This window comes from Lethenteron reissneri, chromosome 14, assembly GCF_015708825.2.
Source record: "Lethenteron reissneri isolate LAM-NWPU_2019-01 chromosome 14, ASM1570882v1, whole genome shotgun sequence".
NCBI classification, from domain to species: Eukaryota; Metazoa; Chordata; class Hyperoartia; order Petromyzontiformes; family Petromyzontidae; genus Lethenteron; species Lethenteron reissneri.
Window position 1 is genome coordinate 12,541,255 of NC_083792.1, and position 13,609 is coordinate 12,554,863.

The following is a 13,609-nucleotide window of genomic DNA, read 5'->3' on the forward strand; positions in this document are numbered from 1 at the left end:
ATAGGAAACAAGAAAACACAAATCGGCATTAAATTAAATTGTATGCATTGGGCGTCTGCAGGAGCGAACCTTATTTGTGTATTCAGGGCTGCATTACGTTTGATGGGGGGCCCGAGGCTCTAATAAACAAAATAAATTATCTATTTATAATATATTTATTTTACCAAGTAAGACCCACTGAGCTATATAGCTCTTTTTCATAGGCGACATGACCACAAAAGATAGCTTGGCGAAGTGCCGTATGATGTGGAAATCTATAGCAGCCAAATACTCGAAAGGCATTTTTCCAAATGTGGAGAGAAAAACCGGAGAATAAAAATCCATGCGACCACGGGGAGAACATGCAAACTCCAAATATACAGGTGTCAGGGTCGGGATCGAACCCACGAACTCCTGTATACCAGGCGAGGGAGTGAAAATCTTGCCACTGCGATCCCCTTATAGCTTGGAGGGCCCCTCTGTATATTACATTCCTTCTCTTGACTGTTTTACCACCATTTACGCCCGATGCTAACACTCCATTGTTGTTAACCTTGACAATTTCGGTTGAACTTTTAAATGTGATGTACGATTTGTAAAGCTAAATCAAAGTTAAAACAAACATTTGTTCAATACGTAACTGGTAATAATGCATATAGTGGTGCTATGGTTTATTTACCAACTGACACTAAACGATTTATCATAGTGCTGTAGTATTGTGTTTCAAATACTATCATGTAGTATCTGTGTTTTTGGGGGGTTCTGTAAATCCAAAGGCCCCGGTTGCAGCCCCTAAGGCCCCTGCGTGAATCTGACCCCGGCTGTAATCAAAACACATTGTGGCCGGCAATTATAGGAGGAGAGAAAGCATTTCCAGTAAATGTTTTGCTCTCGCATGTTTTAGCATGTCGGTTAGGAAAGTTTATTTATTCACAACATTTGGGCTGCAAATGGTCAATTAATGCATCAGAAAGCTGTATTTGTTGTGCACGCCGCAGGACAAAGATCCAACTTCACCTTGTCGTTCAAGTGAGTACAGATGATTGCTTAAAATGTCGATGCACTCAGCAGAGTATTACACAACTGCCTTAAACAATTTTCAATTACAATATGACATCTATATAAAAAAAATTGTTTACTCTCATGCTAAGAATCTCAGCTTATATGGTAACATGAGGCATTTCAATGAATTTCTCCCAAAAGTATTACAAGCCAGATTCACATAAAATTTGACATCTGCACACCTTTACTCCAGGTTTGCATGCTGGCCGAGTTGTTCCAGCCGTTTGCAAACTAGGTGTCAAGTGTGAGATGAAATGGGTCATGTCCGGCATGACACACTGCTGGTATAGAACTCGAGACTATTGTTGGATCGGAGAGACAATTTTCTTGTGGTTTTCTCAATTTCATTTGGATATTTGCTGTCAGCATCATGACATGAGACAGAGAAACATCTAAATGTCATGCATGCACTCAGTGTGTGAAAATGGCTCATGGAAGGAGATGTCAGCGAACTACTTATGAGATCATTTTGTGCGTCCTCTGCTCCACACTCAGAGTGATGCAATATCTGACATTCCCTGCTATGTTCACCAAATGTAAAACTTAGTTTTATGTTTTTATTCTAAGAGTATTAAATTTCCAAATTAAGTGAAATATGACATTTAACGTCATCGTTGACTGAGCTGAGACCATCACCTCGCTGTACTTGAAAAGCCACTTTAATCATTGATGAGTTAAATCCCAGACTCTTACCCAGCTCAGCCCCTTCTGGAGGTATCACATTTTAAAATTTCTGAGATATTCCCTTTGTCTGAATCCACATTTTTACTTTAACATGCAGCACGATTGCATCTCACCTCCAAAACGTTGAGACGTATAATGCCATCCCCATCCTTATCAAAGGCCTTGAATGCTCCTGCAGATCAAAGTCACATACCATAGTGTTAACGCTGTGGTCTTGAAGTGGTAATTGTTTACAGAGAAAGCACACACTTTGTCAAGCACAGGCACAAAACACACGAAATTTAATTACCCATTGCCTCTTTATGTATGTATGTTCAACTTTTTTTGCACCATACGCACCCAACCGTGCTTATCGGAGGTGCGGGGGAAGAACAACAAGCCAAACACAAAAGTCGGTTCTCACGAAATGAATTTTCAATATAGATTTAAAAGGGCGTAATTCCAGTGGCTTCCTAATAGATGATAATGGAATTGTTGGTCGGGTACATTTTGAACAAATAAGCGGAAAATTAACAAGAGCGTTGTTACATGAAAGTCAGTCCACTGGTATTTTTGTGTTCAGCAAGCCTTAATGGTTAGCGGACGCAAGCCACGGTCAATACTGTACAATTTAACGACAGGCATGCACATAAACATATGGGAACCTTGACGCACAATTACAAAAAACAACCCCAGGGAAATGTGTGGTTTTGTTGGTATTGCGGGCAAGCAACTGGATTCCAGGCCTCTGGTTGGTAAGGTACGCAGGCACACTTGACCGGTAAGGACTCTGAGATAAGCAGGACCCGTGTGGGTGGCTTTGCACTGTAATTATACTCCCATTTCGACATGTGCGACATTACATCCAGTTTGGAACCCTTACACAGGATTAAAAACAAATGCCCGTATTTAATGGGGTACTAAAGGGCCGCCCATGTTCAAATCACCCGGAATGCACGCAGTCTTGTCAAGCCTCGAAAGCGAAGTGGGGCTGAGCATTGATAGTGCACGGATAGTGTTTTGATAAGTAACCACCAAACACAAACAGGTTGGTATAGGACTGCGAGGTTTATGCAGTGGGCAGCAGAGGGCAGGGCAGCAAAATCCACTCTTGTTCTGTACTCAGACCTTAGTTTGGGGAGGCCCCGATCCAGTCGTGGATTGACACAAAGCTTAACATATACATACTTAAAGGGCCCACATTCCTATTTTGGTTAAGGCAAGGTTTAAACCATACATGCAGCTGAACATATTATACATCCTCAAGTCCTGCAGATGCATATGTATATACATATGCAGACATAAAGCAAGCACTCAGAGGCAGCTCCATATTGAAGCATAGGGGGTTGCATGGCATCCAAATATCTCGAGACAGAAACACTGCACACACTATACAAAGGGAAATCCATTATACAGGTGTAATAAAGGACTCGGACGCTTCTCTCTGACTTCGTGTCCTTTATTGGGTTCTTGTCTTTTCCCTCACGGCACTCTCTTGTAGACACTCTATTTGTAGCCCCCGGCTGCTGTCGCTATTGTAGCCTCCTTCCTCTCCCTGCAGACTCGCTGCTGACTCCCTGTGCAGATCCCCACTGCTAACTCTATATGCAGACTCTCTTGGCTGCTAACTCCGTATGCAGACCCGCTGCTGACTCCGTATGCGGCCCCGCTGCTGACTGCAGCCTCCTCGCTGCTTCGGGTCGGTCACCGCTGGCCGACGGTGCCGATCCTCGCTCCCCATGTCCGTGGCGATCTCGCCACCCTCCGCTTTCGCCCTACGTGGCCTCTCTCGTTCCTGGTCTCCCGTCACTCCCTCTCCTCTTCCGGTTCCCCTCCCTCTATAGCTTAACCCCTCTCCCCCACGTGACCTAACTCCTCCCCTCATGACGTCACTTCCGGAGGGCCGTTTACGCCCGCATTACACAGGTATTCATTATACATTATGTGGAATTAGCACAACAGTTATCTTCATGAAACAATTCAGCACAAGACATACACACTGTCTAACTCACAGCAAACACAATGTTGCACATAGTAAAAAACAATACACTGAACCACAAAAGTGATAGCCAAGCAGAACCGTAAATAAGGTCAAGCGTAAAGTAGGGCACTGAACCAAAAATAAATCCACCGCACAGCACGGACGCACTGCCAGGTCAGTGACAAAGTAGAATTTTCACGAGCACAAAATAGCATGTGCGCGCAATGGTGTGAGAATACTAACGGAACATCGCCTCGAGCCTTATGAGACAGGCGATGAAGTTGTCGAAGCCAATGTTCAAGTTCTCGTCGGCGTGACGCAGCGTGATTATTTGGTAGAGCTGGTTGTTCAGCTGATAGCCTGTGGAGAGTGTTTGAACGCGCAAAATAGTGTCAGTACTCGGCGAAAACTGAGTGTTAGATCCAAAAATAAATATTAACGTGTGCGTGCCTGCATCCTGATGGCGTTTCCAATATAAACATTTCAGGAAAGCGTTTGAGTACCCAGGGCCGTTGGCGTTACATATACCGTCTGGCTGAATAATCTATTGTGTTGTTAATAAATATTATACTGTGTAATATTTATTTAACGGTGATTGAGATGGGTTATAAAGGTTTAAAAGGAAGATACGCGAGAAAAATGTCCAAATGTAATGTGAATATTATTTTGAAATGATATTTACGTATATGTGATCAATGTGTTTTTAACGATCCTTAATTTTATTCAGATAGGGCATTGCCTGAAAAAAGTTAAAATATCAACGCGTTTATGCCAAGAGGTTAATATCTCATTCGAACATATTGACAGTTTTTCTCTTAAACTCCACGCAGTTGTCCGGGAAGTTTATTAATAGGCTTGAATAATGCATTGATTTGTTGATTAAAATATTCTTATGCTCACAATGCACACATTAAATCATGTGCTTGATGATCAATTATTCAGAATTTATGCAAATATAATGCAAATCATATGCTCGTGTTATATTTAGGCCACTGCAGCGTAAAACCAAAATGAACAAATGAGACAAATAAAAAACATCGTGACTGAGAATTTAAAAAAAATTGTAATTACTTTCGAGGCCAATCATTGCATACAAACACAATAACCAACCAAAAACCATTTACATTACACATAACTATGCCCGATGCTAATGTCAATGGGGTAGAATATTTTCACAGGACACTGAGAAATGCCGAATCATGGCTGTTAACCCAAGCCCTCACCAAGTGGCTGATTCGTCAGAAACCTCTCACCACTTGAGCTGATGCACACCTGTGACCTGCTTGCTGTTGGAAGATCTCTTCAGCATGGGAGCGACTCTATTTCAACAGCCAAGTGCTGCATCAAGCTTGGTGACATCCGTGGAAACGAGGCCTGACACTGATACACAGCTGCCTCGGTAGCAGCACCAGGAACAGCAGTGGCTGCTCTTCAACATTCATTCATTATTGTTTGGGTATTACAGGAGGATACTCTGCCGTGGTGTAAATGCTTCCTACACTGGACGTGCAACCCATAGTTGCCGTTTCAATCTACCAGGCATGGCAATTTAGACAACGATGCAAGTTTATTATTATTATTAAATCTCCCCACCTCTGTTCATGCAGCAGTATAAATGGGTTCACCACAGTCGATTGGCAGGTCGTGTGTAGTGGGGTAAAGTGTGGGTTCTTCGACTTCTTCAAAGATTTCGATTTAAAGCTTTCGTGACTGCAGGGATTCATCTTCTTGGTTCTTTCGGTAAAGTCACGTAGAAGGGAAATAATAAAATAATAAAATAAAACATTATAAAATAAAATTCTCACGACGTTTCGGCCACAACGCAAGCAGCCGTCCTCAGGTGAAGAACAGGTCTGTCGGAAAGACAGCGTCTGAATGAACACCACGTAGCTTGGCAGCGTATATTTAAGCTGGGTTAGAGGAGGAGGGCGCCTTGACAAAGGAATTTGCATATCAACAGAGGAATTTAGCATATTTATGGAAATGCAGATATGGGATTAGTCACTACTTGTGGAATGTGTAGGAGGTGGGGGGGGGCTGCTGCAGCTCCTTACTATTAAAATTCCTTCCCTTTATTACTGCTAATCCTACATAATACACGAGCATAATATGACTTTGAGACCCCCCCCCCCCCACCTCCTACACATTCCACAAGAAGTGACTAATCCCATATCTGCATTTTCCATAAATATGCTAAATTCCTCTGTTGATATGCACATTTCTTTGTCAAGGCGCCCTCCTCCTCTAACCCAGCTTAAATATACGCTGCCAAGCTTCGTGGTGTTCATTCAGACGCTGTCATTCCGACAGACCTGTTCTTCACCTGAGGACGGCTGCTTGCGTTGTGGCCGAAACGTCGTGAGAATTGTATTTAATTGTTTTATTTTTATTATTTTATTATTTCCCTTCTACGTGACTTTACCAAAAGATGTCAAGCCAGCATGGGAGGGTACCCAAGCTCCCTCTAGTTGAGGCCCTTTGCCTTTAATTGTAAAAAAAATTGCAATCTGTCAATTTAGCACAATCACTTACCGGCCTCGTTGATGGCCAAGCGCATCTCGTAGGAAGTCATGGAACCAGATTTGTCAGAATCGTACTTGCGAAATATTTGCTTTGGAAAGAAAATCCGAAAACATCAAGAAGTGAATACATTTAACGGCACGTTCATTTATCTTTATTCAAAAGTATGTCAATGGCACGCACAGACATGCAAGACACACCATAACACTGCGTGCATAATTTAGCATCTGGCAAATGTGTAGTGCCAGCAATAACTACTTATCATGCGAGAAGGCATACTCATGAAGTATGTATGGTAGCTTATATAAACTCGAGTTAATATCAATTTCTTACACACATTTGAGGGGTTATCTTAATCGCAGTGTATTTCAACAAAACAACCGGAATTGATAATTAGTAAACCAGATTAAAATTGCGTGTTTCTTTGTTCACAATGAAATATATCAGCTTTCTCTCATATTCTTCTCATCTTTATAGTTTCCTGATTCATTACCTTTGTCTCGTCACACAATGGCTCATATATAGCCTCACCGATTATATTTACCAAGGATTAGGGCACTGGCAGAATCAACCAAGATGAATTACACAATTCATGACTTTATAAACCGTTGGGAGCACATTGAGATAGAAAGTCTTCATTTTGAGACAAGTTCCAAATATAAGGTATTATTCAACAATCTTAAATACTTCATTCAGATTTTTAAAAAATTTCACATGGAAAATTCCTTGGCATAGAATAATCTCATCCACCTCTTTTTCTGCACCCTACCCTTTCAGGTTCGCTGTCCTAAATGGAAAAATATGCAAATTATTATATGCACACGTTAGACACAAAACAGCGGTGTCTCGAGAGTGATCTAAATAGCATGGATTAGGGGCAGTAATTAGCATAGCATGCAGAGGTTGCGGTAACGCCGCACTTTTGTGCAGGGTACAGCAGGCTCCGTCTATCAGCACCACACGTGACGCGGTGTTTGTAAAGCAGACCAATTCTCACACCGTGCACCCACATACATTACCTGCCAGAACTTGAGCTTATCCCAGAGATATTTAAAGTCATTGTAGCCCAGCTTTCCTGAAAGGTCCGTCTGAGCAAACCAAGTTAAGGCATCTCTGCTTGTACAAAAAATAGATATATGTAACACTGTCATATACAGTATACCATGGTTGAGATGCGTAATGAAATATTAAATATGTAACACGAACCTGATGTTAGACTTCCTTTGAAGCCCTTCCTTGTGTACGCATCATCTACCCTTACAATGGACTTGCTGTTCTGAATGAATGCAGTAAAGCGAAGATAAAGGTGCAGCCCTGACATATGTTGCTCACGCCGCTGCTGGAGGAACAGCCTCCACTCGAGGCAGCCCTTGAGAGCCCCTCGAGAGTATTCGGCCTTGGAAGAGGTCGTGGGTGCCCACGCTTCACCCCACCGCATGCGACATGCCCATCGACTGACTGTGGTACACCGATCAACACTGCCGCAACGGAGAGATCGAAGTGAACCGGCGACTTCAGCATTCCACGGCAGCATCCCCTGAAGACAGGGAATTAGGTGACACAATGTTGCATGTACATCTGTTGACGTTCACCTCCGATTAACGTTCACCTCGGATTAACGCGGTTGGCTACGTAAGGGGCAAAAGAAGTTCAACGTTGGCACTGCATTAATATCCCACGATAAAACGTGGTTTTCCACACCTCACACGCATTACTGAAACAGAGGACCTTTTTGTGAAAACAATTTTTTTGCAGATGCCTTGGTTAAGGAGTGGGGTTAGAATGTAAGCTATTTATATGCCTGATCGCTGCGGCCAACAGGAATTCAGGGCCTGTGATGTATTGTTCACAAGAACCCCCTACTGTAAGAGGGTGGGGAAGAGGAGGATGGTGGTGCTGCCTAAATAAATAAAGACCGTTCCACAGTGCTGCCTCCACAAGTGCACCCATCTCTCACCCCTCCAGCAACCCCAAAAAAAAAATCTACGGAGCAAAAATCTGACCGGCACCTTTTGCGAGAGCGTGCAAATCAGCAGACAAAACTGGGCTGGATTTCCTGCTCTGGTGGCCACAGCCGAGTGACCCGGTGAGGGGAAGATGAGCGTTAAGTCCGCGATGCAGCAAGGACATGAAACAGCAGCGAAGGATACATCCATGAGTGCCACCATTGTTCTGCAGCTCTCCAGGCTAAAGCCGCTCGTCTTCAGGTCTTTGTCTGCAAGAGCGAACGTGACGTTATTTTTTTAAATATATATACGAAGAGGCCATGCATGAATGCTGACCCGCCCATACTGGATGATGTATGTTTGTTGAAACTCTTTCGCACCGTACGTAGCCAACCATGCTAAGCGGAGGTGTGGGGGAAGGACAACAAACTAAACACAAAAATTAGTTCTAAAGAAATTAGTTTTTCATCTGGAATTTAAAGTGCATAGCTCCAGTGGCTTCCTAATATGCTGACCCACCCATACTGGACATATGTGAAAAATAGCTTCATAGCTCAACGGATTCCTCCAGTCTAAAATATTCTGATTCTGAATGATTCAGATATATCTGTGGTGTATCACTCGCCACTTGAATTAGTCACGGCCGGCAATCAAACTCAGCTTCGTTGGGTTCAAAGTGTAATGCTCCACTCCCTTCACCAACCAGCGCTGACCAGCATGATAACGCATGGTCGAACAACTCACGTCAGAAAGGGCATGGGGAGATCTGCATCCAACATTGGATTGACAAAGCACTGTACATTATGTTTTTTATACCTATATAACTATGCGACATTGAGAATCAAATTTCAATTGCAAAGTGAGTCATGGGACCGACACAAGACAACCACATACACATAATGTATGCTATTCATATGTATTTTTATGCATTTCCACCACAGTTATTGCTTGTATGTTAATGCGTATTTGTGTCTTCATTTTCCCATAAACGCATTCTCAAGGCTGTTTGCAGGAGGATCCTACTTTTTGTTGTTTCGGCCAAATCTGTTTTGAGCATGTTTGTGTTTGGAAGGAAAATAAAATATCTGGAAAAACCCAATGTACATTGGAGAGGAACAATCAAACTTTTTAAAATTATTTTTAAAAACATAGATCAGCAGTCTACTTACCACCTCCTAGTCACCTCATCGCCCTCCCGACATTTGCTCATGCATGTGACCTCTAAATATCCATCCATTAACCCCTCATACAAGTCACTTGATTACTGGAATGTGTCCTCAAATTCCATCGGTACTTTGATGTTTTTTCTATTTTTATAGCAATTTTCTGCCTCTTTCGGTACTATTTTTGGTGACGAAAATATAGTAGCGATTGGGGCATGACCCTGGTACTCATATGCTCTATATATCTCCTGATGTGTGCTGGCATCAAGGTCCAAATTGGCCAATTTAAAAAAGTGACTCACATTATGACTCAATTGGGATTGTACATCGCAACCATTGCCCCCTACTGGCGGACTAATACCCCAGGTCTGGTCACTCTCGAAGATGAAAGTGGCTTTGGTCTCTTGAGTTTTCACCTGGCTAGGCAAAAATAAACTTGCAATTTTAAATTAAATATCATCAATTGGGAAAATACACGAGCAACATTCCCTCCTGAGCCTGAAACTTATCAGGACGCTTCCGAAAGGAGGCTGATACTCAGGTTAAGCTTTTCTTGGGTAAATCTATGGAATATGAATGTAACGTAGTAGTAGTAGTCACGTAAATGTGGAGAAGCAATCTTGCATAGATTTTCTCTGAAAATAGCATCTCTCTCTTTACTTATTAACACTCCCTCATTTTTAAATGTATATATATCACTGAGAACATGTACACTTTACGTTAGAAGGATACTTTGCATCATTCGTCCTTGCACCCTGAGTTAGTGAATACACGAGACCAATCTGAGCGGAAGTAAGCTGTCCGCCACACTAATCAGCCCCATAAGGACCGAACATCTGTGTCAAAAGCCTATTGGCAACATGGGTTATACCAGCCTTCCCTGAGTGTTTTAGGCTTTTGGCATATGCAGAATATGCTGCAATATGTAATCACATCAAAGTGTGTATACTTCATGTGTATATTGCAAATTCTGATTTCTTACCTTTTTTTGCCATCTAACATGGGCATTTGTTTTTATTGCTGAACACACATACACTATGCCTGTGTTTGAAGTGACACATGGAAATGTACACACATTTGCACTGTATTGACAGATGTAATCTACGTTTTAAAGATGTTTAGTCAATGTGAGGTTGCATTATCCGAAAATTTCCAAGCATGAAATTTTTTGTCCCCATATTTTTAAGCAATACTTTTGAGGTAGAATTTAGAGATGACTTTTAGAATATTGCAGTTGCATGGGCATGTAGCTTTGGGCTGCGTATATCACCGTACCCACACATTCTGTTTGCATGTGGCTCTTCTCAAGAATTATAGGCAAAATTGACATCTAGGATGGCAAGATTATTTCAGAAAGGTACCACAGAGTAATTAAATTTAAAATTGTCAAGACTTGACCAAAATTGCGAATTGTTATCTGGTTAATTGGGGCGGAGCAGTGACATTGCTCCGCCCTAAAGACATTTGGGATTTAGCAGTGGCTAGCAAAATGTGCCATGAACCTGGTGACCCGAGTTCAATTGTCGGCCACGGTCAACGTCAGTGTCGCTCGATATCTGAAACAGTCCTGGGCACCCCCTTCACCAACTCGCTATGATCATCGTGGTGAAGTATGGTCAAGCTACAGCTACAATCGACAGTGTGGGGGAGGCCTTCATCCAGCAGTGTATTGGGCAAAGGGCCATACATTATTCGGATATAATTTTATAAAGTAGTTTATTATACATTTTACATTGTCATCTCACCACAAAAGTCTACACCAAGGTCGACATCTGAGCTTTCGACTGAGGCAGCATTACGAAAACAATAGTGCATGTTCGATTCAGTAAGATTGGATCATGCGCCATCGATCATGAAAATTGCTTTGTGTGCCCATGCTTTTTTTGTTGCTGATCAATAGCCGTGTAGAGAGTAGGTGGGAGTCACATTTTCCATTCTGACCACACATCTTGTGGGGCGAGGGTGTGAGGTGGAGGGTTATGTTTTTTTTCTGCCAACGTACGTTTGGTTATGACTTTGTTGAGAATGTTATGTAAGTCGGCAGGCACCGACCTCCATGTCCTGAGGAGACAGAAAACATCAGCAGCACCCCCACTGAGGCAAACACAACGATAAACGTAAGATCGGCGAACACCACATTCTCAATTTCCATCCCAACATACAATACATTGTATATTTGAACTAATTTTAAATCGGTTTAAGAAGTTGTTGTTTTATTTGAATGAACAAAACAATAATTTGATCTTCTTGGCTCTTTCGCTGTCTCCCCGACAGACCTGGTCTTCACCTGAGGACGGCTGCTTGCGTTGTGGCCGAAACGTCGTGAGATGTTTTATTTGTATTATTTTATTATTTCCCTTCTACGTGGCTTTACCGAAAGAACCAAGAAGATGAATCCCTGCAGTCACGAAAGCTTTAAATCGAACAATAATTTGATCATACAGCAAAGCCTTACTGAGTCTCAAGATTATTTTTCAGAAGTGTCCGGCATCAGAATATTCAGCCAATTATTGTTTCAATGAGCACTTTGTATGTCTGCTCAAACCAGAGTACTGTACCCAGAGAAAAGGTGAAAGGCAAATGTGCAGCCCTGCAATTGCTTGATTGCACCACTGCTGGCAGAAGGATCTCCACTAGAGAGCCCTTCTCGAGCATATTTGACCTCTTCTTCTAAGCTGGCCAGACATCTTGGAAGAGGTTGGGTTACTCACACTTTGCCTCGGCACACGCAACCTGCCAGTCGTCTGTCTAATACAGAGAAAACCCACACGCATTTGGAGAAAACATTCAAAGGTCCCGACCAAAGGTTGTAGAACCCGTACCGCTGTCTGTAATGCTATCCGCTGGCCACCTCAGCCCAGCGGGTTAGGGATTTTAACAAACCTAAGTGATCTACTAACCCTTGCCTTCAAAGTCCGAGGATAAAGGTGTGTCCTGTCACGCTGGCCTCATCTATTCTAGATAATGTATCTATAATACATGCCAATGAATAAACAAACATCATAAAAAATGTAATTGCTGTCATAGGTACATAGCACATGAAGAAGTGCACTTTGGACATCAGCTTTACATCCGCACATCGATATGATTAGATTTGTTATGTGCTTTCAGGGCCTTTTAGTTTACAGGATGAAGTTGTACAAAAGCCATTAGTCAGAACCTTCATCAATCACCTTGCATGATCAATTGCAGTCTCTATTAAAACATGCATGTACAGCCCCTCATTACTGCCCTGCTGGATGAGAGCCGCCCTAAGCCATGCAAATTATTGGGGGTTATTTGACCGGACTTCACCACGCCAGTGAGTGTGGGTTGTTAAATGTGGGGAGCATATATGTGGGAGCATAGAAATATAGGACAGTAGATTTTGCTGTACTGCTGTCTGATGTCCACAGGCCCGTCACAATATATAACACCTGTTGTGCATAGTGGTAGCCCATCAACACACCTTCCAGACTCAACACTCCTTAGCTTACAAATGCGACAAGATCTGATAGAATCTAGTGAATATGAGGTGATTTGGTCTTTTGTCCGGAGCATAAGCGATGCATTTTTAAATCCTTTATATTAAGTTCACTTGCTTGCTTGCGCGCTTACGACCGTGCAAATCTTTCGGTCGTTTTTTAACCCACTTCCCGTGATCCAATCGAGCTGACATTTTGCACACAGACTCGTTGTGCGTGACAATTTATTTTCGTGAGCATTTTTTTCCAAAATTGTACACTTTTTAGGTAAAATATTTTTTTATATATTTAATTACCAATTGCTTAATGGTGGCAGGCAATCATCTGACCCATAGGTGGCAGCCATCTCAAGCCAGAGGACGAGAGGACTCTAGCCACCCGTTTCAAAGACCAATGTGGGCTGGGTTGTGGCCCATTGAACACGCATATAAAGGATTTATAGTGAAAAACTTTGTTTTTACGGGTTAATTTTTTTCACCAATCGAATCGAAACCCTGGCAATTCATATGGAATGCCGTGGTTTAATTCCTAGTTTGTGTGTATACCCAGCAGAACGAGTCGCAGTGTTTTGCCAAGTTAAACCACAAAAAACCCAGAATTGCTGTAACTCGTTTTCCTGTAAACGTACGTCTCCGGCCAGCTGCTTGAAGATTGTCTTGAACTGCTTATCCTCTGGGGTCAGGTCTGGTTCCTTTGGATTTCCAGGTTCAGCCAACTTATTTGACTGAACACAAAATCAAGAGATTTGAGAAAGAGAGAGAGAGAGATAGACACGCACAGTTGCACGCACGGACACACAAACACACAGAGTGACAGACAGAACAGCAAAAA

General features: G+C 42.4%; 1 protein-coding gene across 1 annotated transcript in view; it reads right to left on the bottom strand.

Annotated features, from left to right (window-relative positions):
* LOC133342411 (calpain-3-like) overlaps nt 1–13,609 on the bottom strand; it is a 59,783-nt gene that overhangs the window by 755 nt on the left and 45,419 nt on the right. Inside the window, 8 exon segments of the mRNA XM_061551577.1 lie at nt 1,839–1,897; nt 3,929–4,045; nt 6,218–6,296; nt 7,225–7,293; nt 8,356–8,420; nt 11,317–11,351; nt 11,353–11,375; nt 13,407–13,502. Of these exon segments, the coding sequence (XP_061407561.1) occupies nt 1,839–1,897; nt 3,929–4,045; nt 6,218–6,296; nt 7,225–7,293; nt 8,356–8,420; nt 11,317–11,351; nt 11,353–11,375; nt 13,407–13,502 (543 nt within the window).